At 42.5% G+C, this 27,443-nt stretch overlaps 1 protein-coding gene across 1 annotated transcript in view; it reads right to left on the reverse strand.

Annotated features, from left to right (window-relative positions):
- LOC309550512 (uncharacterized protein) overlaps positions 1 to 27,443 on the reverse strand; it is a gene marked incomplete at both ends in the record, with an annotated part of 232,977 nt that overhangs the window by 58,782 nt on the left and 146,752 nt on the right. Inside the window, 4 exon segments of the mRNA XM_082250875.1 lie at positions 1,027 to 5,001; positions 24,096 to 24,989; positions 25,767 to 25,892; positions 26,508 to 26,633. Coding sequence (XP_082107001.1) covers positions 1,027 to 5,001; positions 24,096 to 24,989; positions 25,767 to 25,892; positions 26,508 to 26,633 — 5,121 coding nt within the window.

The following is a 27,443-nucleotide window of genomic DNA, read 5'->3' on the forward strand; positions in this document are numbered from 1 at the left end:
GTATTGGATGATTCTAGCTCACCAAAGAGTTAAAAGATCACCCCTAAAGTTGAAGGAACACTCAAGGCAACACCGAGAGGGGATCTTCCTGGGATGCTTTATGTCAATGTCAAATGAAGCTGAAAGAAACTTCTCAGGACCTTTACAGGGAATGATCCGGACCTGCTGCCAGAGCTGTGCCCTTAGAGGAGCCCCCCCCCCCCCGCGCTGAGCTATTGCTACTGTCTGTACAGAAGATAGTGCTCTATTTCAGTTAACCATTGCAAGATAGTGTCCTCCTTTAAGTTGTTAGTTCTGGGTATCCCAAAGTTCTTTTCCAATATCCATCCCAGTTCTACAAAACAAATAAAAACAACAAAAAAGGTACTATGTGCCTGATTACTGTCTGAGGACTGAGTGAGATTTGATGCATCTGGCTGAAAATACCCTGTGCCTGGCTGCTTGCTCCACTAAGGGATCAGAACCTGTGATCAAACCACTGGATCAACCTGGTCTTTGTGCTACACAGGAACTAGAGTTTAAGGAGAGAAAACACTACTGTGAGAAGGAAAGAGAGAGAGAGCATATTCCACACTCGAGAGATTAGTAATCAAACTGGGGAGGAATAAGCTGTATGAGGAAATGAAAGTCCACTTACAGTCCGTCAGGTGCACTGTAGTACGTAGACAAATTCTTCTTTTTGCTTTAGTTAAAGTGTTGTGTGAAAGTGTCAAACTGTTTCCTCAAGAAAAAAAATTCTGGAGTTTACAAAGAGCGGAAGTATATAGATGTTTTTTCCACCCAGTTCTATCAGGGTTAGGGCTGACATTAAAAACTAAACATCAAACTGAATAAATATTATCAACTTCAAATTTTTTTCTTTGCTAAAAAGGATAAAACTTTCAAGCAAAAGCAAAGAAGAAATTAATTTGAAAATACAATTGTGGATCTCTGAGAGAAGAAATCTGACTAGATCAGCTCCTTCAAGGTGAATAAATAGGTCATATTTTTTTTAATTTATTACACGAAAAAAAAAAAAAAATGTACCTGTTAGTGGCGATGATGAAGATGAATAACTCGTAAATGCTGTTGAATTCAAAACAGTGCTGGATGATGGGTCATAAAACAAAGTTGATGTTGACTGTGAGCTATTTGATGTAGATAAACCGTTATTTTCAGGAAATGTAGTAGCAGTATTGGATTTAGTAGTTGTTTTAGGGGTTGATGTAGAGGAACTTTTTAATTGTGATTCTGTAGAGCTGCTAGGGATTTGTGAAGATGAAAAATCATTACCACCTGATGGCTTTGGTAAAGTGACAGTTGAAGAATAAGAATGTTTAAGTGATGTGGTTGATATGTCAGATCTGCTTGTTGCTTCAGAATCTGAAATCATATTTGTACTCAATGATTCCATTATTGTTGCCTTTGGTGATGTTAGATGTGAAAAATCAGATGGTTCATTTGAGGTAGTCTCAGGTGGAATAGAATATAATTCAGTAGACTGTTCAGTTGTTAGAGAAGCAAGGGAACTTTCACTTTCAGCAGTTTCTTCAGTCAAAACAGTTGTTTGGAATTTGGATGATGACTCATAAGTAGTGATTTTCTCAGTAGATAAGGAAGGAGATATACTGCTGAAATCTGAGGTATATATGGGAGTTGGTCTGGGTTCCAATGTGGACACAATAGTAGAGGTACTGGAGGTGTCAGTAGATGAGGATAAAGACATGCTGGGTTCTGATGTAAAAGTAGATAATGTAGTCAATGGATTTGTAGAAGTAAAGTCAAAGGTTTTATGATATTCAGAGGTCGATAGCCTAGAACTGCTTGTTGATTCTGAAGCTGAAATCATGTTTGTACTTAATGTTTCCATTATTTTTGCCTTTGGTGAGGTTAGATGTGAAAAATCAGATGGTTTATTTGAGGAAGTCTCAGGTGGGATAGAATGCAATTCAGTAAACTGTTCAGTTGTTAGAGAAGCAAAGGAACTTTCACTTTTAGCAGTTTTTTCATTTAACATGGTTGTTTGCAAATTGGATGATGACTTATAAGTAGTGATTTTCTCAGTAGATGAGTAAGGAGAAATACTGCTGAAATCTGAGGTATATATGGGAGTTGGTCTGGGTTCCAATGTGGATACAATAGTAGAGGTGATAGTGGCGTCAGTAGATGTGGATAAAGACATGCCAGGTTCTGATGTAAATGTAGTTAATGTAGTCAATAATTTTGTAGATGAAAAGTCAAAGGTTGATTGATATTCAGAGGTCGATAGGACAGTGCTTGTTGATGTTGATCCTAAAATCATATTTGTACCTAATGATTCCATTATTGTTGCCTTTCGTGATGTTAGATGTGAAAATTCAGAGGTTGACAGTTCCGGTCCACTCGCTGTTTCCCCAGCTGATGTCATCATTGTACTTGATGTTTGCTTCACTGTTTCTTGTGGTGATGTTACGTGTGAAGTAATAGGTGTCTCTTTTGTGAAAGTTTCAGATGAGATAGAAATGAATTTAGTGAACTGTTCGGTTATTGGGTAAGCAGAGGCACTTTCACTTCCAGCTGTTGCTTTAGTTATTATGGTTATACTGGGTAACTCTGAGGTATGTAATGGAACTGTCCTGGATTCTAATGTGGAAGAAACAGCAGATGAACTTGGGACTATAGTAGACTGGGATGAAGAAAAACTAGATGCTGATGTGAATAGTGATGATGTAGTCGGTGGTTCTGTAGATATAATACCAATGGTTGTTTTATATTCAGAGGCTGAGGGAGCAGATTGGCTTGTTGCTTCTGAAGCTGAAATCATATTTGTATGCAATGTTTCCATTATTGTTGCCTTTGGTGATGTTAGATGTGAAGAAGCAGATGGTTCATTTGAGGTAGTCTCAGATGGGATAGAATATAATTCAGGAGACTGTTCAGTTATTGGGAAAGCAGAGGCACTTTCACTTCCAGCTGTTGCTTCAGTTAATATGGTTGTCTGCAATGTTGATGATGACTCATAAGTAGCAATTTTCTCAGTAGATAAGGAACTGGATATACTGGTGAACTCTGAGGCATGTATTGGAACTGTCCTGAGTTCTGATGTGGAAGAAACAGCAGATGAACTTGGGACTACAGTAGACTGGGATAAAGAAAAACTAGATTCTGATGTGAACAGAGATGATGTAGTAGTCGGTGGTTCTGTAGATATAATGCCAATGGTTTCTTTATATTCAGAGGCTGAGGGAGCAGATTGGCTTGTTGCTTCTGAAGCTGAAATCATATTTGTATGCAATGTTTCCCCTATTGTTGCCTTTGGGGATGTTAGATGTGAAGAAGCAGATGGTTCATTTGAGGTAGTCTCAGATGGGAAAGAATGTAATTTAGTAGATTGTTCAGTTGTTGGGGAAGCAGGGTCACTTTCCCTTTCAGCAGTTGTTTCAGTAAATATAGATGTCAGCCTTTTCGATGATGACTCATGAGTGTTACTTTCTTCAGTGGATATGGAAGCGAATGCGCTGGAAGATTCAGATGTATGTTTGGCAGCTGTGCTGGATTCTGTAGTGAAAAGAACAGTGGTTGAATTGGATGGCTCTGTAGATGAGGATTGGGAAATGTCGGGCTGTGATGTAATTAAAGAGGATGTAGTCAGTGGTTCCGTAGATGTAAATTTTAAGGTTGTTTCAAATTCAGAGGTTGACAGCTCAGGTCCACTTACTGATTCCGCAGCTGCTGACATAATTGTACTTGATGTTTGCTTCACTGTTTCTTGTGGTGATGTTAAGTGTGAAGTAGTAGGTGTCTCTTTTGAGAAAGTTTCAGATGGGATAGAATTGAATTCAGTGGACTGTTTAGTTATTGGGAAAGCAGAGGTACTTTTACTTCCAGCAATTGTTTTGGTGAATAAAGTTGTTTGTATTTTTGGTGATGACTCATAAGTAGTGAGTTTCTCAGTAGATGAGGAACTCGATATACTGTTGAACTCTGAGATATATACTGGAACTGTTCTCGGTTCTGATGTGGAAGAAACGGCAGATGAAATGGGGGCCACAGTCGACTGGGATAAAGAAAAACGAGGTTCTGATTTGAACAGAGATGATGTAGTCGGTGGTTCTGTAGATTTAATGCTAATGGTTGTTTTATATACAGAGGCTGATGGAGTAGATTGGCTTGTAGTTTCTGAAGCTGAAATCATATTTGTATGCAATGTTTCCCTTATTGTTGCCTTTGGTGATGTTAGATGTGAAGACTGTTCAGTATTTGGCAAAGAAACTGTCCTGGTTTCTGATGTCGATAAAACAGCAGATGAACTAGGAGCCTCGATAGGCTGTGATAGAGAAATGCTGGGTTCTGATGAGAATAGAAGTGAAGTAGTCATTGGTTTTGTAGGTATAATATCATTGGTTGTTTTATATTCAGAGGTTGAAGGAGCAGATAGACTTGTTCCTTTAGAAACCAAAATCCAGTTTGAGGTAGTTTCAGATGAAATAGAATTAGGCTGTTCAACTGTTAGGGAGGCTGAGACACTTTCACTTTCAGCAGTGTTTTCAGTCAATAAATCTGTTTGCAATTTTGAAGATAATTTATAAGTAGTGATACTCTCAGTAAATGAGGAAGCAGATAAATCAGCAAAATCTGAGGTATACACTGGAGCTGAGCTGGGTTCTGATACTGAAAAAATAGCAGATGTACTGGAGGCCTTAGAGGAAGAGGATAGAGAAATGCTGGGTCCTGATTTGGATAGAGATGATGCAGTCAGTGGTTCTGTAGATGTTTCATATTCTGATGCTGATGAGCCAGATGCAGTTGTAGCTTCTAAACGTAACCCAGTTCTATACGTTGCTTCGGAAGCTGAAAACGTGTTTGCATTGTTTGTTCCTTTATTAGTTACCATTGATAAAGTAAGGTCTGAGGAAGTAGGCAATTCATTTGAGGTCCTTTCAGCTAGGGTAGACTGTTCAGTTGATGGTGAAGTAGAGGTGCTTTCCCTTTCATCAGTTGTATCAGTGAATATTGATGTCTGGATTTTTGATGAGAATGTTTCTGCAAATGAAGAAAATTAAATATTAGGTTCTGAAGTAAATAAAGCTGAAGTAATCAGGGGTTCAGTAGATCTAAAGTGAGAGATTTTTTCAAATTTAGAAGGGGTTTTATGGGTGTTAGATGTCAGTACAGTAAATGGTATAGTTGTTGAGGAAACAAGGGTACTTTCATTTTCAACAAGTGTAACAGTGACCACATTTGTTTGCACTGTAGATGTACTAATAGATTTAGTGGATATGGAGATTTCTGGAACAGATAATGTAAGTAGAGATGGACGAACATCGGCCGGGGTGGTTCGCGAACGTCAGCCGTGAATTTTCTCAAAAGTCCGCGAACCGCGAGTTCGCGGCGGGCCCCATTGACTTTAATGGGAGGTGAACTTTAAAAACCTTTAGGTCATATTTGCAGCCACAAAAGGCATACTAGCTGTGCACAAATAGTCCCAGCACATGGACAATGTCATAATAGAAGTATTGCAATTGAAAAAGTTACCCTAAATTTTATTTTTTTTTACAGCAAAATTTTTTTTTTTTTTCATAAATCAGCCAGAACTGACAGCAGCCGGTAAATACATGTCTAATACATATAGGGTCCATTCACACATCTGTAAAATGGGTCCACATCCATTCCACAATTTGGCAGAACCTTTACAGACCCATGGATTTTCTATTCCAGTCTGAAAAATTAGGCATTCACAGGATAAATAAGTAAGTGTCTGCCATTCCAGGCCCCAAAAATTAGCCCACATGTGTTTACCTGACAGCTAAGAATGTTGTATTCTGTGGCCGAAGGTACATTAGGCATTCACAGGATACAGAAGTAAGTGTCGGCCAGTATTGGCCCCAAAAATTAGTCCACATGGGTTTACCTGACAGCTAAGATTGTTGTATTCTGTGGCTGAAGGCACATTAGGCATTCACAGGATACAGAAGTGTCTGCAAATATAGGCCCCAAAAATTAGCCCACGTGGGTTTACCTGACAGCTACGAATGTTGTATTCTGTGGCTGAAGGTGCATTAGGCATTCACAGGATACAGAAGTAAGTGTCGGCCAGTATTGGCCCCAAAAATTAGCCCACATGGGTTTACCTGACAGCTAAGAATGTTGTATTCTGTGGCTGAAGGCACATTAGGCATTCACAGGATACAGAAGTAAGTGTCGGCTAGTATTGGCCCCAAAAATTAGCCCACATGGGTTTACATGACAGTTAAGAACGTTGTATTCTGTGGCTGAAGGTACATTAGGCATTCACAGGATACAGAAGTGTCGGCCAGTATAGGCCCCAAAAATTAGCCCACGTGGGTTGACCTGACAGCTAAGAACGTTGTATTCTGTGGCTGAAGGTACATTAGGCATTCACAGGATACAGAAGTGTCGGCCAGGATAGGCCACAAAAATTAGCCCACGTGGGTTTACCTGACAGCTAAGAATGATGTATTCTGTGGCTGAAGGTACATTAGGCATTCACAGGATACAGAAGTAAGTGTCGGTCAGTATAGGCCCCAAAAATTAGCCCACATGGGTTTAACTGACAGGTAAGAACGTAGTGTATTTGATGGCTAGAGGTACATTCGGCATTCACACAGGATACAGAAGTAAGTGTCGGCCTGTATAGGCTCCAAAAATTAGCTCACATGGGTTTAACTGACAGCAAAGAACGTAGTGCATTTGATGGCTAGAGGTACATTAGGCATTCACAGGATACAGAAGTAAGTGTCGGCCTGTATAGGCCCCAAAAATTAGCTCACATGGGTTTAACTGACAGCTAAGAACGTAGTGTATTTGATGGCTAGAGGTACATTAGGCATTCGCACAGTATACAGAAGTAAGTGTCGGCTTGTATAGGCTGCAAAAATTAGCTCACATGGGTTTAACTGACAGCAAAGAATGTAGTGTATTTGATGGCTAGCGGTACATTAGACATTCACACAGCATACAGAAGTGTCGGCCTGTATAGGCTGCAAATATTAGCTCACATGGGTTTAATGACAGCAAAGAACGTAGTGTATTTGATGGCTAGAGGTACATTAGGCATTCACAGGATACAGAAGTAAGTGTCGGTCAGTATAGGCCCCAAAAATGAGCCCACATGGGTTTACCTGACAGCTAAGAATGTAGTATTCTGTGGCTGAAGGTACATTAGGCATTCACAGGATACAGAAGTAAGTGTCGGCCACTATAGGCCTCAAAAATGAGCCCACATTGGTTTAACTGACAGGTAAGAACGTAGTGTATTTGATGGCTACAGGTACATTAGGCATTCACACAGGATACAGAAGTAAGTGTCGGCCTGTATAGGATCCAAAAATTAGCTCACATGGATTGAACTGACAGCAAAGAATGTAGTATTTGATGGCTGGAGGTACAGTAGGCGTTCACAGGATACAGAAGTGTCGACCTGTATAGGCCCCAAAAATTAGCTCACATGGGTTTAACTGACAGCAAAGAACGTAGTATTTGATGGCTAGAGGAACAATAGGCATTCACAAGATACAGAAGTAAGCGTTGGCCATAAAAGGCCCCAAAAATTAGTCCACATGGGTTTAACTGATGGCTAAAGGTACATTAGGCATTCACAGGATACAGAAGTAAGTGTCGGCCTGTATAGGCCCCAAAAATTAGCCCACATAGGTTTAACTGACAGCAAAGAATGTAGTGTATTTGATTGCTAGAGGTACATTAGGCATTCACACAGGATACAGAAGTAAGTGTCAGTCTGTATAGGCCCCAAAAATTAGCCAACATGGGTTTAACTGACAGCTAAGAACGTAGTATTTGATGGCTAGAGTTACATTAGGCATTCACAGGATACAGAAGTAAGCGTTGGCCTGTATAGGCTCCAAAAATTAGCTCACATGGGTTTACCTAACAGGTAAGAACGTAGTATTTGGTGGCTGGAGGTACATTAGGCATTCACAGAAAAAATAATTGTCGGCCCTGAAAGGCCCCAAAAATTTGCCATTCAATGGACATGAAATGCCTTTTATGCCGCTGTATGTAGCAAAGCCAAGGACCAGAAATTGCTGTGGGTGGATAGCGGTCTGGCGGATATTTGTGGCCTGGCATGAGGAATTTCAATGAAACATGGTCTACCTGTCACATGTGTTGAATTCCTCAGAGATCCATGCCTCATTCATTTTTATAAATGTGAGGTAGTCTACACTGTTATGAGCTAGGCGAGTGCGCTTATCGGTCACGATCCCCCCTGCTGCGCTGAACGTCCTTTCAGACAGGACACTGGACGGTTGCTCTGGCCAGAGGTCAAGCCTGCCCACCCAGTATTCCAGGGGTTCATCACTCCTGAGAGCATCCACATCGGCTGTTAACCCGATGTAGTCAGACTCCTGTCGGTTTTGGCGTTCCCTGATGCTGGATCCGGAGTACAGCTGTCGATGGTTTGGCTGAAAGAAGGATCTCATATCTGAAGTGACCAAGACATCTTCAAACCTCCCTCTTCTTGCAGGCGCTGTTGGATTGCTACCCACCACTGTCTCTCTGTGACTTTGAAATTCCTCTGCCAGAGCACGGAAAAGCAGAATGCAGCAAGGCCTGGAAGCCCTGCATTCTGACTGCCCTTTGTGATTGTGGTAACATTTCCGCCATTTTGTGTTTGTAACGGAGGTCTAAGTACGTTGCCACCCAGTACTGCTCCTTGGCCTTTATGCGTTTTATACGGGGTCCCCCTTAAAACACTGGAGCATGAAGGCCCCCATTCGCACTAAACTGGAAGTGGTGTAGTGGCCTGCTTCCAGCTCATCATCCAGGATAATGTCGTCCTCTTTCTCCTCCCCCCCATCTACGGATAACACCAGGGATCCCAGAAAGGTTTAAAGCATGCTCTTCTTGCTCCTCCTCATCCCCCCCCCCACAGCACCATCCTCCTCTGACTCCTCTTCAGACTCCTGCTGTTGATTTGTCTCAGATGGAGTAGCACCCACGGGGAATTCATCCAACATTGCGACTTCCGCATCTTCCTGCTCCTAGACGGCTTGATCGATGACACGACGCAATACACACTCCAGAAAGAAGGCGTAAGGTATAATGTCACTTATGGCGCCCTGGCCGTGACTGACCAGTTTGGTGATCTCATTGAATGGCCGCAGAAGTCTGCATGCGTCCCGCATGAGCAGCCACTGGCGAGGTGAAAAAAACCCAAGCTCCCCAGAACCTGTCCTGCCGCAGAGTTCGAACAGGTAGTCATTAACTGCACATTTATGCTCGAGCAGCTTATCAAGCATATGCAATGTTGAGTTCCATCGCGTCGGGCAGTCACAAATAAGACACCTGATGGGCAGGTTGTGTCGCCGTTGAATCTTAGCAAGGCGAGCCATCGGAAATGGGCCCAGATTTTCTTGGCTTGCGGCAAGACTTTCTGGACCCCAGGGTATTTGCCAACGAATCGCTGCACCACCAAGTTCAGGACGTGTGCCATGCATGGCACGTGTGTTATTTTGCCCTGTTTCAGTGTGCTCAGCAGATTGGCACCGTTGTCGCACACCACGTTACCAACTGTCAAATTCAGCGGTGTCAGCCACTGATCTGCCTGTGAACGCAAAGCTGAAAGGAGTGCAGGACCAGTGTGGCTCTTGGCTTTCAGGCACAACAGACGCAGCACAGACTGGCAACGTCTCACCTGGCATGTGGAATAGGTTCTGGGGATCTTTGGCGGCGCAGTGGAAGAGACGGTAGCAGCGGAAGAGGAGGAGTCAGCCGAGGAGGAGATGGAGGATGGAGGAGGAGGAGAAGAAGAGGCAGGCCTGCTTGCAATCCGTGGCGGTACAACTAAATCTACACGGGTGCCACGGTTACATGCTTGACGGCCGTCATAAGGATCACCCAGTGGGCAGTAAAAGTGATATACCTTCCCTGCCTGTGTTTGCTAGACCATGTGTCTGTGGTCAGATGTATCTTGGCACCAACACTGTGTGCCAGAGATATATTTACTTGTCGCTGAACATGGCCATACAGCTCTGGAATGCCCTTCTGCGAGAAATAATTCCGGCCTGGGACCTTCCATTGGCCACAAATTTACAAAAGGCCTACGAGTCCACCAGTTGATATGGCAGTAGTTGGCGGGCTATCAGTTCCGACAAGCCAGCAGTCAAACTTGGGCAAGAGGGTTATCCGGCGTCTCTTCTAGTGCACCCAACAGGAACAGGAAGTGGATCTAGCTAATTAGCTGTGGAGGTATATATTACCTCCACTACCGCAGACCGGAAATACGTCTGTGATAACACCCAAAGAGGAGGGTGAAACGCGTCGACGCAATTTACGGTCTACGACTAGCCGTACCTCAATTCCGGTGCGGTGGAACGCACGCCGGGACCAAGGAACAACCCCGAGCGCACACCGTGGCCAGGAACGATTCCACATCAGCCTACATTTACTGTCTGCCTAAATTTACACTACCAAATGTGAGTTTTACTCTTGCTTTTACACAATAAAAGTTTATGTCGGAGTTACACTCCAACATAAACACATCTCCATTTATGTGCATCGGGTAATTGAGAGCCACTGAAGGTCACAGATACCTTGCCCTTAAGGATTGCTACACCAGGTTCCTTACTGGGACACAAGCTCTGCTGACCCTTTTTAGCTATATAGCTCAGGGGTCATCTCTGTCCGGTAAGTGAACACCCAAAGGGGGAGGATCGGCACTATTCACTGCACTGGATTGATGGTATGATTTTGCACCTTTTCTCTTGGCACTCAAGCACTTTTTTGGGACTTATGTGGACTTCTGATGCTATCATTTAATTATTGGAATATTATTGCTTATTCTGCATATATTTTGGATTGGCACTATTTATATTTATTCATTGTATCTAACCCCGAAGTGGGGAAACTACAAGTTTTTTGCACATTAATTGCACGCTGCACTAGTTATTTATTTATGATAATTTCACATATATATATATGTATTTAATACCTTGTTGCACTGTAATTTGACACTGAACAACGCCATGTGCTCGCAAATTTGGTGGGTAGCGAACAAGCAAAATTCACCGCGAACCGACCGCCGGGCGAACCACAAGGCCATCCCTCAATGTAAGTATGCTGTTATCTATTGTCATAAAAAGTCCAGTTTCCCTGGATGATTTCTCAGGTAAGGTTTTCAAAGTGCTTGTTTCTGATTGTGTAGAGATTTCTGTTGCTTTTAGAGGTGTGAAATTATTTAGAGTTGATATTTCAATATTTGTTGCAACTGGCAATGGCATGATTAAAGAACTAGATAAGTCAACTGAAGTGGTATTGGCAGCCTTAGATGTTGACTGTGCATTTATAGAAGCAGCAGAGCTTTCACTGCCTGCAGCTGTAGTGGTGAGCTGTCTTGTAGAAACTGTAAAAGGCCTAGCATGAGGAATGACAAAGGATGTTTTGAAAGTTTCCGAAGCCAATGTAGGAAGTGCACTGGGTTCTGGAAAAAGAAAATTGCAGTGTTTGTAAGTTCACTATGGTTTAATATGTTGATTAAGCTAAAGTTAGTAGTTATATATATTGGGTTGGTATCTCAAGTCAAGTTTGAATGGGACTTTAGGGGCAAGTAGAGTTGATACAAGATATAAAATAATATAATTTATTAAATAAAAGGATTTCGTTACATCAAAGAAATAAGGTGTTTTTGTATAGTATATAATAATGTGAGGGGTTATAGACCCCAGTGGTTAGGTGCTAGAAGGTTGGAAAAGCAGTGACATGTGTCAAAATGGTGACTGTTTGTAGGAATGGATGTCTCTGTTCTTCCCTGCTGTGTAGCCTGGAAGTTTTTTTCAGAGACGATTCCTGCGTATCCTACGCGTTTTGGCTTTCAGTAAGCCTTTTTCAAGGAGTATCGTCACAATTTCTATAACAATATTGTACAGAAGGCTTATATTATTATTAGATTGCATATACCGCTAGTTGCAAATAATAGTATAATAATGGTTGTACATACATAAATTGTTTTTTTCCATGCGTGGTTCTTATGTCCAATACTGTTCAGCGAGAGCCTAAACGGAGTGTCCTGTAGGGATATATATTTTGTAAATGGTTGTATGGAGACTGTGCATGAAGATAGTCATGTCCGTAATATGGATGAGCTACTTACAGTATCAGAATTTTCACCAATAATTCTTAGAGCGTCTAAAGTGGATATAGGCTCAGATAGGGGTTAACTTGTAGAGTTTAATAGTGGTCCCATCTGTGTCTGCAAGATATATTCTGCAGATTATAAAGGGTTAATGGTGTTAACGTGTATCATATGATAGAAAATGAAATAATATTATGTATTATGCCAGGATCCACAATTGTAGTGAAATTACTGACCCAGATGAGGGACTATCACAGAGTTCTTTTTTTATCTCTTGATGATATGAAGCAAGGTGGTAGATCCTGTTTGGTCCCAGCTGCGATCGCTCCTACATCCTGCTTTCTCCCTCTTTGCAAGGGAAGTGAAAGTGGACAGTGGTTCCCCCGGCTTTTTAAAGCCGATTCACACTGCACGTATCTGCTTATGACGTCCATCACTTGATCTCCTCCTTTTGTGCATGCGCCGTGCGCTGGGTGAGTCATAGGGGTGAGCGTCAGGCCGCCGACATGGGATGTGTACAGTATGCCGATCCCCGAGCTGAGAGGGGCAGGGGGAACGGTGGAGAGATGGTACCTCCTAGAACTGACAATTTTGCCCCTGTTGTTTGGAAAAACACACAGGGGCTACCCGTGCCGGGTGAACAGTGTGGAAATGAATCAATTACATGGAATTACATTCATTCATAAATAGAATCACTTGTGTTCATAGTAGTTATTAGTAAATTGTAGTATAATCATTTATTAATATGTTTACAGTTTTAACAGCAGTTAATAACACTTGGAAACATTGGGGGAGATAGGGAAAATTGAGGATTTTTTTGCCTCAGAAAGATGTTGAGGAGATATTGTTTCGGTTTGTGGGATTTGTTTGATGGAACAATATGCTGGTATATATTACTCAGTTATTGCAAACTATTTGAGCATATATAATGAATATATATGTCCGTTGGCAGATCAGTTTTATTGGGATTTTTTACTCTTGGAAAGGTAATTTAGTGTTACTGGATGTATATTATTCTTTGGTTTTAAAATCTTATATATATCTAATTGTATGTATTACAAGGGATATATATATTAGTGTCAGTATGTTTTGTTTTTATCCATTCTCAAGAGTTTATGTGAATGGATGAAATGGTCCGTTTTTTGTATTTAGTCAGTTTTTCCAGATGAGAAAGAAAAGACCAGGACGGAACCATCAAAACCACCTTATACAGGAAAGAGACGGCAGGCAATACGATACTCCACACCTCCAGTTTTCACTCCACACCACTAAAAAAAGCAATGCCGTATAGTCAATATCTCAGGATAAAAAGAAATTGTACAAAGAACACTGACTTCCAAAAGGAAGCGGATCTGCTTACAGCAAGACTACTCAAGAGAGGATACACAAAAACCTCTCTAAAAAAAAGCCTACAACACATTCAGAACAAAAGACAGACAAGATGTCCTATTTAAAAATCAGACTAACTCGAAAGAACAAAACAAAAAAACACGTATCATCATGAGGTACACAAACGAACATAAAAAAATCAAGAATATTCTGGAAAAACATTGGCCCATCTTAAAAGAAGATCCGACCATTAAGGACTTCATACCTGACCACCCACCAGTAACCTATAGAAAAGCTGGAACCATTAAAAACAACTTAGTCCATAGTGAATTCAAAGAGGGGGACACAAAAAGACCCATGTAAAACCAAAGGCACCTACCCGTGCGGGTCATGTGCACAATGTAAGGTGATAAAAAAATGCACACAAACAATACTACCCAACGGGGAAAAGTTCGAACCCCTACACTATGCTAATTGCCGCACCAGAGGCATCGTATACCTCATGAGATGCGAGTGCGGAGCATTTTATGTGGGGAAAACAAAACAAGAATTTGGAAAGAGGATTAATAAGCACGTCAACAACATGGAAATCTGTAATTTTTATTTACCCCTGGGCAGGCATGTAGCCTACCAGCATAGTTATAAAATGCCGGACATTTCATTTATGGCATTAGACAGGATCCACATTCCAACTAGAGGGGGGGATTGGGACAAAACCCTCCTACAACTCGAAATGAGGTGGATCAGACGATTAAGAGCAACCTCACCCCCAGGACTCAATGAAACAGAAAGTTTCCATCCTTTCTTACAAGGATTCTCATCTGGAAAAATGGACTAAATACAAAAAACGGAAAATTTCATCCATTTACATAAACTCTTGAGAATGGATAAAAACAAAACATACTGACACTAATATATATATCCCTTGTAATACATACAATTAGATATATATACAATTATAAAACCAAAGAATAATATACATCCAGTCACACTAAATTACCGTTTCCAAGAGTAAAAAATCCCAATAAAACTGATCTGCCAACGGACATATCCATTCATTATATATGCTCAAATAGTTTGCAATAACTGAGTAATATTGTCAGATCACTGGGTGAAGGCCGATGTGCTGAGAGGGCTTCCCTTGCAGCTCGGTGCGAATCACCCCTGGAAGTGAGACAGGAGGTGACGCGACCCAAGTAGCACTGGATGCTTGTGGTGGTGCAGGTGGATGGCTGAGAGGGATATCCGGGTCCCTTCTGAGAAGCTCCAGTGAAAGCAAGCAGTGCAGTGGTAAATGCCAGGCCGGGGGTCATACACGTGTGGTCAGTCCAAGTAACAGCAAGCCGGGGTCAGTACACAAGTTTAGCAGGCAGAAGCAGATCCGTAGAGCAAGCCGGGGTCGGTACACAGGTTATCAGGCAGAGACAAGTCCGTGGAGAAAGCCGGGGTCGGTACACAAGCAAACAGGCAGAGACAAGTCCGTGGAGCAGGCCGGGGTCACAACAGGAAACAGGAAGCAGGAAGCAGGAAACAGGAAACAGGAAGCTGACGATAATCCAGCACTGGATGAGAGGGTGAGCGATCCTTAAGAGGAGGCTGGGTTGGTACGATGTGCGACATGACGCACATGCATGCGCACTCGCCTAGATGGATCGTAGGCTGCACAGCGGCGTCTGAGTCCCTGACAGTGCCCCCCCCCAAAGGGCAGCCTCCGGATGCCCAACTGGGCTTGTTTTTCAGGGAACTTGTCATGGAATTCTTTTATGAGTTTAGGGGCGTGAATGTTACTTACAGGTTCCCATGAATTGTCCTCAGGGGGGTAACCTTTCCATTTGATTAAGTATTGCGTAGAATTACCCTTCTTCCGACAATCCAGGATGGACTCGACCTCGAATTCCGATTCCCCCTCCACCGTGATTGGGGGTGGAGGCGGTTCTTCCCTCCCTGGGAAGGGACTAGGCATTGCAGGCTTCAGCAGGGAAGCATGGAACACAGGATGAATCTTGTAGGAGCCTGGTAGGGCCAGTTCAAAGGCCACAGGGTTGATGATCCTCCTGATCTTGAAGGGTCCGATAAACCTTGGTCCTAATTTCTTAGAAGGACATGAGATCTTTAGGTTGATTGAGGAGAGCCAGACTTCATCCCCAATCTTAAATGCAGGATTTTCCTTTTTCCCGAGATCGTGGAATCTTTTGTACTCCTGTTGCGCTTTTGCGATGTTATCTTGTAGCAGTCGATAATTGGTTTTAATGGTAGTTATCCGATCCTGTACTGCAGGAACTAATGACTCAGGTAAGATGTTGGGTAAAAAGGATGGATGGAACCCATAGTTTGCCCAAAACGGAGTCTGGTTAGTTGCAGAGTGCAAAGAGTTGTTATATGCAAACTCCGCGCAGGGAAGAAGCGGGACCCAGTTATCTTGAGAGCAGGTACAGAAGCAACGCAGATACTGTTCAAGGGTCTGATTGGTTCGTTCGGTTTGCCCATTACTCTGCGGATGATAGGCAGACGATAGGCAAACCTCAATAGACAGAGACTTACAGAGTTCTCTCCAGAACTTGGAAGTGAACTGAACACCTCTATCTGAGACTATACTGTCCGGGAATCCGTGTAGCCTGACCACTTCTTTTATAAAGGCATTGGCTGTGTCAACTGCAGAGGGTGTGCCCATCATGGGCAGAAAGTGAGCCATCTTAGAGAGACAGTCTACAACCACCAGAACGGTGGTAAACCCTTCCGAGGGTGGCAGTTCCACTATGAAGTCCATAGAGATTCCCTTCCATGGTTGTTCAGGGATTGGCAGTGGTCTCAGTAGACCCCAGGATTTAGTTTTAGCTCCCTTATTCCGCTGGCACGTGACACATGAACTTACATAGTTGGTACAGTCCCGGACCAGATTTGGCCACCAGAAGAGACGCTGAATGAGCTCACACGTCTTCTTGACCCCGAAATGGCCGGCCAGCTTGTGGTCGTGTAAGGTTTCCAAGACCTGTAGTCTAGCTTGTGCTGGGACAAAGATCTTTTCACGGTACCATAAGAATCCTTCTTGTCGTCTCAAGGAAGAGACACCCGGCTCTATACAGTGAACGGAAGCTTGCTGGATTGCTGACCGTAAATCAGTCTGGATAAGTAAAAAATTTTGAGCCGAAAGAATGGTGTTAGGCTCAGTCGTATTTGGAATGTCTGGAAACATCCGGGAAAGGGCGTCTGCCTTCCCATTCTTTGATCCTGGTCTGTAGGTTAGGTGAAAGTTAAATCGAGAAAAGAATAAGGCCCATCGGGCCTGACGGGGTCTCAGGCGTTTAGCTGTCCTGAGATACTCCAGGTTTTTGTGGTCTGTGTAAATCATGATGGGATGAGCAGCCCCTTCCAGTAGGTATCGCCATTCCTCCAAGGCGCATTTTATGGCCAGAAGTTCCCGGTCCCCCACATCATAGTTCCTCTCAGGAGGAGTCATTTTCCGGGAGAAAAAGGCAACGGGGTGAAGAAGGGCCTTTGGGCCTAGACGTTGAGACAGAATTGCTCCAGTGGCTATTTCTGATGCATCTACTTCAAGCACATAGGCCATGGTTGGGTCAGGATGCTGAAGAATAGGTGCCGAGATAAACAAGGTTTTTAACTTGTCGAAAGCCATTTGAGCATCTTGCGACCAATGGAAACGCACCTGTTGACGAGTCAGCTGGGTAATAGGTGAAATAATTGTGGAGAATCCTTTTATAAATCTTCTATAGAAGTTGGCAAACCCCACGAATCGTTGGACCCCCTTCTTATCGGTGGGGGCTGGCCATTCCAGGATGGACTTCACCTTTTGTGGGTCCATGGAAATGCCGTTGGTGGAAATAATAAGCCCCAGGAATTGGATGGAGCTCTTTTCGAACTCACACTTTTCTGCCTTTACATAAAGACCATGTTCCCTTAGGGTAGACAGTACTCTCTTAACATGGACCCGGTGGAGCTCGAGGTTGGGAGAAAAGATGAGTATATCGTCCAGGTAGACGATGAGAAAGTTATCCAGAAATTCCCGGAAGATATCGTTGACCAGATGTTGGAAGGTGGCCGGAGCATTACATAGCCCGAAGGGCATGACCAAGTACTCGAAATGGCCAAAACGAGTTCTAAAGGCCGTTTTCCATTCATCCCCCTTCCGGATGCGGACCAGGTTGTAAGCTCCGCGGAGATCCAATTTTGTGAAGACCCGGGCTGAGCGGAAGCGTTGGAACAGTTCTGGAATAAGGGGTAGAGGGTACCGATTTTTAATAGTGATCTTATTAAGTTCCCTGTAGTCCACACAGGGTCTGAGGGTACCGTCCTTCTTTTCCACAAAGAATATGCCCGCTCCTGCTGGTGAAGAAGAGGGGCGAATAAAACCTTTTTCCAGGTTTTCATTAACATAGACTCGGAGGGTCTCCAATTCTTTTTCTGACAGAGGGAATATCCTCCCGAAAGGAATCTCTGCACCTGGAAGAAGCTCGATAGGACAGTCGTAGGGTCTGTGCGGAGGAAGAGCTTCGGCCTTTTTCTTGTCAAAAACGTCTGTGAATTCCCCATAGACTGTGGGGACGTTTTCGGGAAGATCCGATACTGGACCGACGGCCAGGCAGGCAGCAGGGATATTGGATCCTGAAGGAAGGCAATGATTCAGACAATAGTTAGAGGTAAAGGCGACCTTTTTATTAACCCAATCAATTTGCGGATTATGGGCCTGAAGCCAAGGAAGTCCTAAGATGATAGGAAACATAGGTGAGGACAGGACATCAAAGCAAAGGAACTCTTGGTGATGGGAGTCCGTTGTGGTGAAGATAGGGTGTGTCTCTTCACTGACTGGTCCAGAACTGGGCAGGGTGCCATCCGCTAACAGGATATGGAGTTGTTGCTTCTTGGCTTGCAGAGGGACACCCAATCTCTTGGCTAGTGAGTGGTCCAAGAAGCAGCTGCTTGCCCCAGAGTCAATGATTGCCAGGAGCGGAATCTTTTCTTCTGCTACCTGTAAAGAGACAGGGAGAACCAGATGAGCAGGGGATGGTTTGGCAATTTGACAATTCAGCAGAGGTCGGGTGTAGCACTTACTGGGCCTTACTGGGCAGCTGCGCAAGAAGTGGCCGGATTCCCCACAGTAAAGGCAGAGATTAGCCTGGCGTCGACGTTGCCTCTCTTCAGGGGTCAAAGAGGAACGGATCAGCCCTATTTGCATAGGCTCCCCCTCAGGTCCCGTGGTGGCAAAAGGCTCAGGATGCGGTGAGGCAGCAAGTGGAACCTTGGGCATTACCCAGGTGGGCCGAGCCCCTTGAAGACGCTCCGAGCGTCTCTCCCGCAAGCGCCTGTCCAGCTGAATCGCTAGCGAGATCAGGTCTTCCAGAGATGCGGGGGCCTCTACCCGAGCTAGTTCGTCCTTAAGGGCTTCAGACAGTCCATGTCGGTACTGGTACTTAAGGGCTGCCTCATTCCAGTCCGTGTCCGCGGCCCATCGGCGGAAGTCAACGGTGTAATCCTCCACAGGACGTTTATTCTGCTGTAGGGCGTGCAGAGCGGATTCGGCCGTGACTGTACGTTGCGGATCCTCATATAGTTGGGCCATGGCCTCAAAGAAAGAGGTCACGGAATTCAGGGCTGGACTCTTTTGCTCCAGGAGGTTATGAGCCCAGGTCTGGGGCTCTTCAGCCAGCAGAGAGATTATAAACCCCACTTTGACCGTCTCGGAAGAGAAGGTTCTAGGTTGAAGTGCCAAGTACAGAAGACAGGCGTTTTTAAAAGACCTGAATTTTCTTCGCTCCCCACGAAAGCGTTCAGGAGTGGGGACCCTGGGTTCAGGTGTGGTAGCCGTAACTGGTCCTTGCGGAGGGGAGACAGGCACCGAGCTGGCAGGAGGTTGATTGGGGTTAGCAGGAGGTGGTGAGCCTGCAAGATTTAATACTCGACCCTCCAGCTGGAAGTAGCCATCCTGCAGTCTTTGAACTGCTTGGGTCAGACTGGAAACTTGCTGACACAGTGCCTCGAGCTGGGAAGCGCCTCTGTCGGCCTCTGACATGGCTGGATTATACTGTCAGATCACTGGGTGGAGGCCGATGTGCTGAGAGGGCTTCCCTTGCAGCTCGGTGCGAATCACCCCTGGAAGTGAGACAGGAGGTGACGCGACCCAAGTAGCACTGGATGCTTGTGGTGGTGCAGGTGGATGGCTGAGAGGGATATCCGGGTCCCTTCTGAGAAGCTCCAGTGAAAGCAAGCAGTGCAGTGGTAAATGCCAGGCCGGGGGTCATACACGTGTGGTCAGTCCAAGTAACAGCAAGCCGGGGTCAGTACACAAGTTTAGCAGGCAGAAGCAGATCCGTAGAGCAAGCCGGGGTCGGTACACAGGTTATCAGGCAGAGACAAGTCCGTGGAGAAAGCCGGGGTCGGTACACAAGCAAACAGGCAGAGACAAGTCCGTGGAGCAGGCCGGGGTCACAACAGGAAACAGGAAGCAGGAAGCAGGAAACAGGAAACAGGAAGCTGACGATAATCCAGCACTGGATGAGAGGGTGAGCGATCCTTAAGAGGAGGCTGGGTTGGTACGATGTGCGACATGACGCATATGCATGAGCACTCGCCTAGATGGATCGTAGGCTGCACAGCGGCGTCTGAGTCCCTGACAAATATATATTGTTCCATCAAACAAATCCCACAAACCGAAACAATATCTCCTCAACATCTTTCTGAGACAAAAAAATCCTCAATTTTCCCTATCTCCCCCAATGTTTCTAAGTGTTATTAACTGCTGTTAAAACTGTAAACGTATTAATAAATGATTATACTACAATTTACTAATAACTACTATGAACACAAGTGATTCTATTTATGAATGAATGTAATTCCATGTAATTGATTCATTTCCACACTGTTCACCCGGCACGGGTAGCCCCTGTGTGTTTTTCCAAACAACAGGGGCAAAATTGTCAGTTCTAGGAGGTACCATCTCTCCACCGTTCCCCCCGCCCCTCTCAGCTCGGGGATCGGCATACTGTACACATCCCGCATCGGTGGCCTGACGCTCACCCCTATGACTCACCCAGCGAATCGGCTTTAAAAGGCCAGGGAACTGCCGTCCACTTTCACTTCCCTCGCAAAGAGGGAGAAAGCAGGATGTAGGAGCGATCGCAGCTGGGACCAAACAAACCTCCCCTTACAAATGTAAGTTTTTTAACTCATCCAACCAGCCTATTATCACCAGAAAGCAACACTGCCACAAAACCAGAAACTGTCTTTATTTTTTCATGACAGAAGAAAACCTACAAAGGCGAATAAAGACAGATGGGATAACCCACTCTGAAAAATAGTGAGTTATATATCACTTACCACATCTTAACCCACAATACAGAAAGGTTTTGCAAAAATCTATATAATTATTTTATATTAATATCTGCAGCGGAGCATGTACCACCTTGCTGCATATCATCAAGAGATAAAACAAGAACTCTGTGATAGTCCCTCATCTGGATTAGTAATTTCACTACAATTGTGGATCCTGGCATAATATATAATATTATTTCATTTTATATCATATGATACATGCCAGTTAACACCATTAACCCTTTATAATCTGCAGAATATATCTTGCAGACACAGATGGGACCACTATTAAACTCTACAAGTTTACCCCTATCTGAGCCTATATCCACTTTAGATGCTCTAAGAATTATTGGTGAAAATTCTGATACTGTAAGTAGCTCATCCATATTACGGACATGACTATCTTCATGCACAGTCTCCATACAACCATTCACAAAATATATATCCCTACAGGATGCTCCTTTAGGTTCTCGCTGAACAGTATTGGACATAAGAACCACGCATGGAAAAAACAATTTATGTATGTACAACCATTATTATACTATTATTTGCAACTAGCGGTATATACAATCTAATAATAATATACGCCTTCTGTACAATATTGTTATAGAAATTGTGACGATACTCCTTGAAAAAGGCTTACTGAAAGCCAAAACGCGTAGGATACGCAGGAATCGTCTCTGAAAAAAACTTCCAGGCTACACAGCAGGGAAGAACAGAGACATCCATTCCTACAAACAGTCACCATTTTGACACATGTCACTGCTTTTCCAACCTTCTAGCACCTAACCACTGGGGTCTATAACCCCTCACAGTATTATATACTATACAAAACACCTTATTTCTTTGATGTAACGAAATCCTTTTATTTAATAAATTATATTATTTTATATCTTGTATCAACTCTACTTGCCCCTAAAGTCCCATTCAAACTTGGCTTGAGGTACCAACCCAATATATATGTACAATCCAGGGACGTGGCAGACACTCACATTTTATAAGCTTATTAGAGACCAAAACCAACCCCCTAAAGTTAGTAGTTATAACAAAGTGTCACTATAATAGATTGTAACTATTATTGTTACCTCTAATAAAGTATAACTAACAGCAAAGCTTTTTATATTAGTTTTGGCTAAAGTGAAGAGGGATTAGAACAACTATTTTTAAAAAAAAATAAAATAAAATCACAAATTTTGGGTTGTCCTCAGAAAAATAATAGAGGGGACATCTTCCAATGGGCACACTAGTTCTGGTGACCTGGGAGACCCCAAGAAATTCCCTTAATTTGTAGGGATTTCCTCTCACTTCCTGTTTTGACTATAGGACAGGGTGTGAAGGTAAATCTCCCCAATGGGACACAGATGAAAAAAAAAAAACCTGACAGGGGTTATATCCTTCCGTTGCTGGATCCAAAATGAAAAAAAAAAGTTTTAACCATAGTTCTACTTGAATTCCTGAGGGTTTTCAATCAGAAATGAACAACTTTTGAAAAGTTCTTTGGTGCCAATTTAGTTTAATATTCCTACTCAAGCATTTCCTATTTATATTCCATGTGTTGGAATTCAAGTTTTTTACACCATCCCCTACCCTTTTATTTTGTTTTAAAAATTTCAAAAGATGTTGTGTTGCCCTCAAAGATTCCATTCTGAAACCTTAGACATACTGGCCGGTCTCTGTAAGGATAAAGGTCCATGATATTGCTATATCTCTCTCATTTCCTTCAGAAGAAACAGCTAATTTAACAAGGAGCCCTAAAAATGTAGTTATTACAAATCAGTAGAGCAGTGCAGACTGCCTGAACACTACAAATAGGTAATTTGTAGACACCCTGTAAAAGAATAGGCTTATTGCTCAATTGTAGTGTAGATGATTTGGTTAATTCAAACTTACAGGCAAATCTTTAGGAATTCTTTAGGAAGAGGGGTAGGGAGCAGTTGAATCTGCCTGCTAAAGTTTGGCTCCTTTAAAGGCTAATAGGAAAATTACTGTGAATGAATGAATTTCTAACAGGATATGCGTTTTTTGGTCAGGAAAATCCATAATCAAATGTTAAAGGCAAAAAAAAAAGTTTGAAATCATTGAATGTACTGAGCATTTTTCTATAAAAGTTCATACGAATATTAGTATGAACGTTCATTCAAAAGTTTAAAGGTGTATGGCCAATTAAGTCAGAAGAAAAAAAAGACCAAAAATAAATCAAAAAATTGGCCAGTGAGTTTGGCACTGTGTGTATCAGACTTAACACAGCAAAAGAGGCAATATTGTTGCAGGACACAAATACACTTGTAAAAGTATACTCAGATAACACCCCACTTCAATATGTGGTATTGGGGGGGGGGGGGGGGGGGCAATGATCTATCACACCAGTTATAATGCATTTGTCACTATTTGTAGTATTGCTGCAGCAACACTCAGTCACCACACCTGTCACAATGCTGCACAGTGCACAATAGTATACTAATCCACTATAATATGGTTTCTACAAAGTATATTATACCGTGGATTACCCCCCTCCCCCCCCCTATATAGTGCACTGCACACCAATACCAAAAAAATTGCAGCCCTTTAAATGACTTTTGTGGACATTAACAGAGCGATTTGTGTCACTGCCGATCTCTAACTGCCCCTAAAGCACAGACTGGATACCTGTCCCTAAACTGAAGAGACTGTAGTAGACCTATACCGAAATACCAGCCCTGAAAAGGACTTTTGTGGACATTAACAGAGCGATTTGTGTCACTGCTGACGATCTCTAACTGCCCCTAAAGCACAGACTGGTACCTGTCCCTAAACTGAAGAGACTGTAGTAGACCTATACCGAAATACCAGCTCTGAAAATGACTTTTGTGGATCTTAACAGAGCTATTTGTGTCTGGCAATCTCTCCCTCATGAACACAGCAGATCTCTCCCTACGCTGACAAAAAGCAGAATGTGAAATGGGCGACAGCTCAGGTCTATTTATAGGGTAGGGGGCATGTCCATGTGCTGAAATGTTTCAATTGGCTGTCCCATTCCAACTGACGGCTGTGTCATGGGTCAAAATTCTCCCCAATGTAAACTAATATGGCCGCCGCAAACAGCGCCATGTGTTCGCAAAATTGGCAGGTAGCAAACAAGCAAAATTTGGCGTGGACCGACCGCCGGGCGAACCGCAAGGCCATTTCTACTGGGCAGGTTAGGACCAAATGATGCTAAAAAGTCTTGTAGAGTAAGCCATTTATGTACATGACAGAAGCCTGTACAACTGTGCAAGACTGAATGTAAGGCCAGAGTTCAGCTTTAAATGGTACACTTGACATAAAAAGTATACATCGTCAAAAAATATATATAGCCTCTTCATTGACATTTATCTTCTGTTAGCATTACTTTTACCTGCAGCGGAACTCCCGCTTGTGGTAGGCACAGTAGTTGTGGCTGCTGTTCTTGCTGTAGTTGTAGTAGTAGATGACGTTTTTTGAGTTGAGATAGCAGTAATAGTTGTAGCTGTTGTTGTTGTTGTTGTTAATGATCCAGTTGTAAAGATCACAGATGTGCTGTTAGTAGACACTGGTGTAACTGATGTGTCTGTGGTTTGAACACCCGCAGTGCTGGTTGTAATCTGGTTTCCAGGTACTGTTACATTTACACCAGATGTAACTGAAGTTGTGTTTGTTTCAGGTACTGAAGTGGTTACTTTGGTCTGTGTTGTTGGCAGTATTGTGGTGCTTTGGGTCTGTACAGGTAAATTGGTATTAGTGGTGGCAACACTTATGCTTGTGACTTGTGCCTCAATGGTGGGTGTTGTCTGGGTAGTAGGAATCAATGGACTTGTTACATTTACACTGGATGTGACTAAAGTAGTACTTGTTTCAGGTACTAGGGTGGTAACTGTGGTCTGGTTTGTTGGTAGCACTGTTGTACTTTGGCTCTGAACAGTTGAATTGACAACAGGGGTGCTTATATTTGTGACTGGAACTTCAGTGGTGATCCCAGTCTGGTTTGTAGGTCCTGCTGGACTTGTTCCCTGACCTGTTACATTTACATCAGATGTGACAAGAATTGTGTTTGTCCTAGGCACTGGAGTCGTCACTGTGGTCTGGTTTACAGGTGATGTTAGGCTCGGGCTTTGAATAGTTTCATTTACACCAGGTGTGACACTGCTGGCATTAGTGACAGGAACTAGGGTGGTAACAGAGGACTCATTTCCTGAGGGTGTAGCTGTATATCCCATTGTTGTTGTACTGTTCTGATGAGGAGTAGTTGGAGCTTCAGTTGTCATATTTATGACTAAAAAAAATAAAAATAAAATTGTCATGATGTGCCTAAGTTTCTTAGGATGCTGAATACAAAGATTATAAAAAAAACTATACACCTTTTAGTAATAAGCATAAATGCCCAAACATAGATTGTATTGACATACAGTTAGAAGGAAAACTCTAATTTAGTACAGGGTCCATGTTTTATTTTACAAAACAGAAACAGTTAAAGGTCTCTATCAATTCACAAAAATGAAGTACTACTTTAATCTAAATTCCCCTTTCATTCAACTTGTTTTGTATTAGAAATACTGTACTAAGTTCCCAAATGGATGTGCAGTAAGGAAGAAAAACTCTGCATTTCTAAATGGAAAGAATACATTTGGAAAACCTTTTTAACACAAACAAATTCATTCATTATAAATGTATTAGGGATTTTGTGTAGCAAGTGGACAATTGCACTTACACCGAAAGTGTCCATGATATGTAATATCCTAAGATAAGCCAATTTACAACTGTACTATCATAAATAAATACATAGAACCTATCCATTTACTACAAAATTTACTAGCAATTACTGTAAGTTTTAATACCAGTATGAACTGTGCCATACGGTCTTGGCTAAGAAAATATATAAAACCTGGATTAAATGGAAGCCCATATGTTAACCCATATGTTTCTACACTGGAGAAAACCAAAACATATTGCAGGTGCCAAAGAGGTGGCTAATTGATGTGAATTTTTCAATTTATCTATTTTGTCAAACAACATTTATTGTTAAAAGAGCAGACACGGGCGTTTGGCTTACCAGTACACTGTAGATAGCCATCACCTTCGTATCCTGGCATACAATGGCAGGTGTAGTTTCCTGGTAAGTTAGTGCAATTGGCGTTCACAGCACATGGAGAAGTAGCATTGGCGCATTCATCAATATCTAAAAATGGACACAGTGTACAGATATCATACACGGCTCTTCTGTTTACCTACATTAACATATACTGTATAGTCATATATAGGAGACCACTATAGGGAGATTACATAAGAAAGATAACTATTAGAGGGGAGCAAAGACTGGTCACTTTCCATATTCCAAAACCATATTATAAAAGCATATTAATTGACTGCCATCAAAGTTGGTATTGTGTTATCAATCTGTATATCTGTGTTAGAGTTATTACATTGCCAGCTACCCTGGACTCTTTTAATTAGCACTCTGTACACCAGAAAGAGTTGTATAGTATAATGGCATACATATAAATGTATAGAACAAATAATAGAGAACTTAAAATAGATTAAACACTTACATACACATATTTTTGTATGTATGGAGACAGATTATGTTTTCTACATTATTATGATTTTTTTTTTATCAAGGTTGCCAAGGAATTTCAGTTTAAGGGTGTTTAGTAAACAAGACTGAGATTTTGAAAAAACAGTTTTCTAATTTACAGTGTATAAACTTATATAAAACAACTCCAAACATCCCATTCCAGAATGAAAGTTCATACTAACAGACAATGGAGATAAGTGAAAACACAAAAGTAATTACCATCGCATTTAGAGCTATTGAGTGCATTCACTTTGTAGCCATCCTTGCAGCTGCAAATGTGCCCACCAAGAAAGCTGGTACAGTTATGTTCACAGTGTGTTGTGTTTAGAAGGCATTCATCTAAAACTAAATTAGAAAAAAATATTGTATAGTAAATCAAGTATATTAACATATATAACTTTGAACGCATACTAAGGACTACACAAAAGCACAAGAAGATAGCTTTTCTTACTTAATTAACAGAAGAAGAAACATATTTGCTTTATTTATGTGATGAATTATGGTAAAAGAATTTGTAAGAAGAGTGATGATGTTTAGAAAGAATTGGATTATGTTGCTCCATCTACATAGATGACCTACAGTATCTCACAAAAGTGAGTAAACCCCTCACATTTTTGTGAATATTTTATTATATCTTTTCATGTGACGACACTGAAGAAATGACACTTTGCTACAATGTAAAGTAGTGAGTGTAGAGCTTGCATAATAGTGTCAATTTTCTGTCCCCTCAAAATAACTCAACACACAGCCATTATTGTCTAAACCACTGGCAACAAACGCGAGTGCATCCCTAAGTGAAAATGTCCACATTGGGCCCAATTAGCCATTTTCCCTCCCCGGTGTCATGAGACTCGTTAGTCTTACAAGGTCTCAGGTGTGAATGGGGAGAAGATGTGTTAAATTGGTGTTATTCCTCTCACTCTCTCATACTGGTCACTGGAGGTTCAACATGGCACGTCATGTCAAAGAACTCTCTGCGGATCTGAAAAAAATAATTGTTGCTCTACATAAAGATGGCCTAGGCCACAAAAAGATTGCCAAGACCCTGAAACTGAGCTGCAGCACGGTGGCCAAGACCATACAGTGGTTTAACAAGACAAGTTCCACTCAGAACAGGCCTAGCCATGGATGACCAAAGAAGTTGAGTGCTCAGCT

The sequence above is a fragment of the Pelophylax lessonae genome (assembly GCF_965119305.1).
Source record: "Pelophylax lessonae genome assembly, chromosome: 3".
Taxonomy (NCBI): domain Eukaryota; kingdom Metazoa; phylum Chordata; class Amphibia; order Anura; family Ranidae; genus Pelophylax; species Pelophylax lessonae.